The following is a 3,565-nucleotide window of genomic DNA, read 5'->3' as shown; positions in this document are numbered from 1 at the left end:
GTTCAATGACCGGCTTTATCAGGAATTGAAAGGAAGGACTCAAAGCATAATGAAGTATGTATATGAAATTATTCTCCATACAGGGAATCCAAGGTTTAACTATGCTTTGTGAAGACAGACCAGTATAACTGACCACATGACCACATAAACTTTTCTAACAATTCACAACTTTCTCTCCTGTGAAGTTAAACTTTTTATTTTTTAGTATATATTTTTTAAAAAATTTGTTTGAGATGGGGCAACTGGGTGGCTCAGTGGGTTAAAGCCTCTGCCTTCAGCTCAGGTCATGATCCCAGGGTTCTCTGATTGTGCCCCACATTGGGCTTTCTGCTCAGCAGAGAGCCTGCTTTCCCCCTCTTCTCTCTGCCTGCCTCCTTGCCTACATGTGATCTCTATCAGTCAAATAAATAAATAAATAAAATCTTAAAAAAAAATTTGTTTGAGAGAGAGCTAGTGGATGAGTGAGAGAGAACTCACAAGGAGGGGTGCAGAGGCAGAGGGAGGAAAACACACATACACACACACAAAACAACAAAACAAACAAACAAACAAAAAATAAACCAAAAAACAAAAAACCTCTCCTCTGAACCAGGAGCCCTACTTAGGACTTCATCCTAGGAACTTGGGATAATGACTTGAGCAGAAGGAAGACACAGAACTGACTGAGCTGCCCAGGTGCCCATTCGACCTTCTTCTTTTTTTTAACCTCAAAATGTTAGTTTAACATTCTTTTGTTATTGAGACAAATCTGCTATCAATGAAGATGTTGGGTCCCTATGTTCACAGCCAGTATTTAGACTTGTTTAGGTTATAGGGCCTTTCTGTTCATTTGAAAATCACAGAAATTTGAGGTAACCATTTTCTGGAAGACTGAAATGAATAAGACTTTCTGCAAACACAGAAAGCATTGTTCACATGGAAACAGCTCAAGATCCTGTGATGATGCATGTGTTTTCTTGGTCTGTGTGCACAGAGATGGTATCAGTGCACAAAAGAGAAGGGAGAAGGGATGCAACCTTGAATTGAAAATTGTTTCACCTGGGATGTGTAATTAGATGTGGGATTCCAAAGTAGACTTTATATTTTACATCTTGGTGGTTCTGGGATTCAGTCTTTTAGAAGATCTGCTGTGTGAATCTGATAATCAGCTATATTAGGGATTCTTTACGGGTATTAGAATATATGGGAATTGGCTCAGTTCTGTAATACTCTTTTTGGTGATTTTTATTTATAAAGATACAGAATAAATGTACTTTTCTAACAGTATTTTTAGAAACTAGTTTCACGCTTAGGGATATTTTAATGGGCAAGATATTTCTAATTCTACAGATGGTTTCAATTGATATGTTTTCTGAGCATTTTTTGCTGATCTGTGGAAGTTTAGAGGATGCTGTAGCATCCAGAAACTTGAACGAGTGATTTTGAAGAATCCAAGGTCACACTTTCATAATCAAGCTCTTACTTCAGTTCCTATGTTTCTGTTTACAGATGAGTTTCAACATCATACCATATGACTGTTAGCTATTCATATCAGTGCTTCTCTATGTGATTTAGCCACTTGCCATTGGTTTCTTTTTCTTCTGTATTTTTTTTTGCTTAAAGCTCTGTGTATTTTGATATTAACATTGTGTATGTCCTTTGAAATACAAGTTTTTCCCCCCATCTATTTTTATCCATTGATGTCATGGTATCTTTTCAAAGTCCTTGAGAAGTTTTGATATCATAAAATGTATCAATTTTATTTATGAGTTAAGAGGATTCTAGAAATTAGAAAGTCATCTCTTGTGTTAACTGGGAAGTAAATACAAATCTTGCTGTAGTTTTTGATTAAAACAATGCTTTTAAAAATTTGTATATGAAGAATTCACTACATGTACAATTTTACTACCTTCCAGTTGGAAAGTTGGTTGTGCCCCTCCATTTATTTATTACTTTGCCCTTTTCCCACAATGTCTTTAGTGACTTATATCTGTCTGAGTGAGGTTAGGGAGAATGTTTTCATTCATCTTGTATTCTTGTAATTTCTGAAAGTACTGAACATAAGAAACTATAATGCCTAGTAGGTAAATGAATAAACAGATTGTGTTAGATTTCAGGAATTCACCATAATCATTATATTTATAGCTAATTTTCTCTTGAACTGTAAGAAAAGGAGATTCAAAAGAACATATGGAACACAGGAACAATGTGACTGAGTTTGTCCTCTTGGGGCTCACCCAGAGCCTCCAAGGTCAGAAAATACTGTTTGTTGTGTTCTTGATCATCTACATTGTGACGATGGTGGACAACCTACTCATTGTGGTGACTGTAGTGGTCAGCCCATCCCTGGATACCCCTATGTACTTCTTCCTTGGTTACTTATCATTTATGGATGCTGTTTATTCTACTACAATTACTCCAAATATGATTATAGACTTACTCTATGAGAAGAAAACCATTTCCTTCCAAGCTTGCATGTCCCAGCTTTTTATAGAGCACTTATTTGGTGGTGCTGAGATTTTGCTCCTGGTGGCCATGGCCTATGATCGCTATGTGGCCATCTGCAAACCTTTGCATTATTTGACAATCATGAATCAACGAGTGTGTTTTCTGTTGCTGCTGTTGGCCTGGGTTGGAGGTTTTCTGCATGCTATTGTTCAACTTCTCTTTGCTTACAACCTTCCCTTCTGTGGTCCCAATGTCATCGACCACTTTATCTGTGACATGTATCCATTATTAAAACTTGCCTGCACTGACACCTATCTTATTGGTCTCACTGTAGTTGCCAATAATGGGGCAATCTGTGTGGTCATCTTCACAATCTTAATCATTTCCTATGGGGTCATTCTGCACTCTCTGAAAACCCTTAGTCAGGAAGGGAGGCACAAAGCCTTATCCACTTGTGGTTCTCACATTACAGTGGTGGTCCTCTTCTTTGTCCCTTGCATTTTTACATATGTGAGACCTCCTTCTACTTTACCCATTGATAAATCCTTGGCTGTATTTTACACAGTTATCACCCCTATGTTAAACCCTCTGATCTATACTCTGAGAAACGGAGAGATGAAAAATGCTATGAAAAAGCTGTGGACCCAAAGAAGAAAATGATGCTGAAGAGAAATTTTCACCTTTTTTCAATGAAGAGTTACTCCATTTAGGAAAGGATTATTTATTTGTAATGAATTTCTCTTTAGGTTTAATGAACTTGGGTATGATCAAAGCATTTAAGGTGTAAATATTATAATGATCAAAAAAGATTTCTAAGATTTTCATAATTTGTTAGGAAAGTAGGTCTGTAGCTTTTGGGCATAAAATGTTTCTATTGAAACTATAGGTTTGTGTTCTATGTGATGAGTTTTGCTATAATAGATATTCTACCTTTATTTTCATTACTGGAAAATTTTCACATGCTTCTCTTTTGCCCAATTTTTCTTTTTCAGAATTAATATTGCTCATTATATATTTCAGAGAAAGATTTTCAGAAATGGGGCATAAACACTTGGTTCACTTCTCCCATACAAAGACAACTCATACTTAATACTTGAATATATCTTATTTTTGTAACTGCAATAATTTTAAGTATTTA

The 3,565-nt window shown here is 36.0% G+C and overlaps 1 protein-coding gene across 1 annotated transcript; it reads left to right on the top strand.

Moving 5' to 3' along the window:
• The first annotated feature begins 2,169 nt into the window (after nucleotides 1-2,169).
• On the top strand, nucleotides 2,170-3,087 carry LOC132008289 (olfactory receptor 4A15-like). Its single transcript, XM_059386832.1, has one exon. It carries the CDS (start codon nucleotides 2,170-2,172, stop codon nucleotides 3,085-3,087), a length of 918 nt encoding a protein of 305 aa, XP_059242815.1.
• The last annotated feature ends 478 nt before the right edge of the window (nucleotides 3,088-3,565 follow it).

The sequence above is a fragment of the Mustela nigripes genome, unplaced genomic scaffold (genome assembly GCF_022355385.1).
Source record: "Mustela nigripes isolate SB6536 unplaced genomic scaffold, MUSNIG.SB6536 HiC_scaffold_77, whole genome shotgun sequence".
Lineage (NCBI taxonomy): Eukaryota > Metazoa > Chordata > Mammalia > Carnivora > Mustelidae > Mustela > Mustela nigripes.
This window is presented reverse-complemented; position numbering and strand designations above follow the sequence as displayed.

Bases quoted from the DNA above. Each gene is read 5' to 3' on its own strand.
- LOC132008289 (XM_059386832.1), top strand. From the start codon at position 2,170: ATGGAACACAGGAACAATGTGACTGAGTTTGTCCTCTTGGGGCTCACC.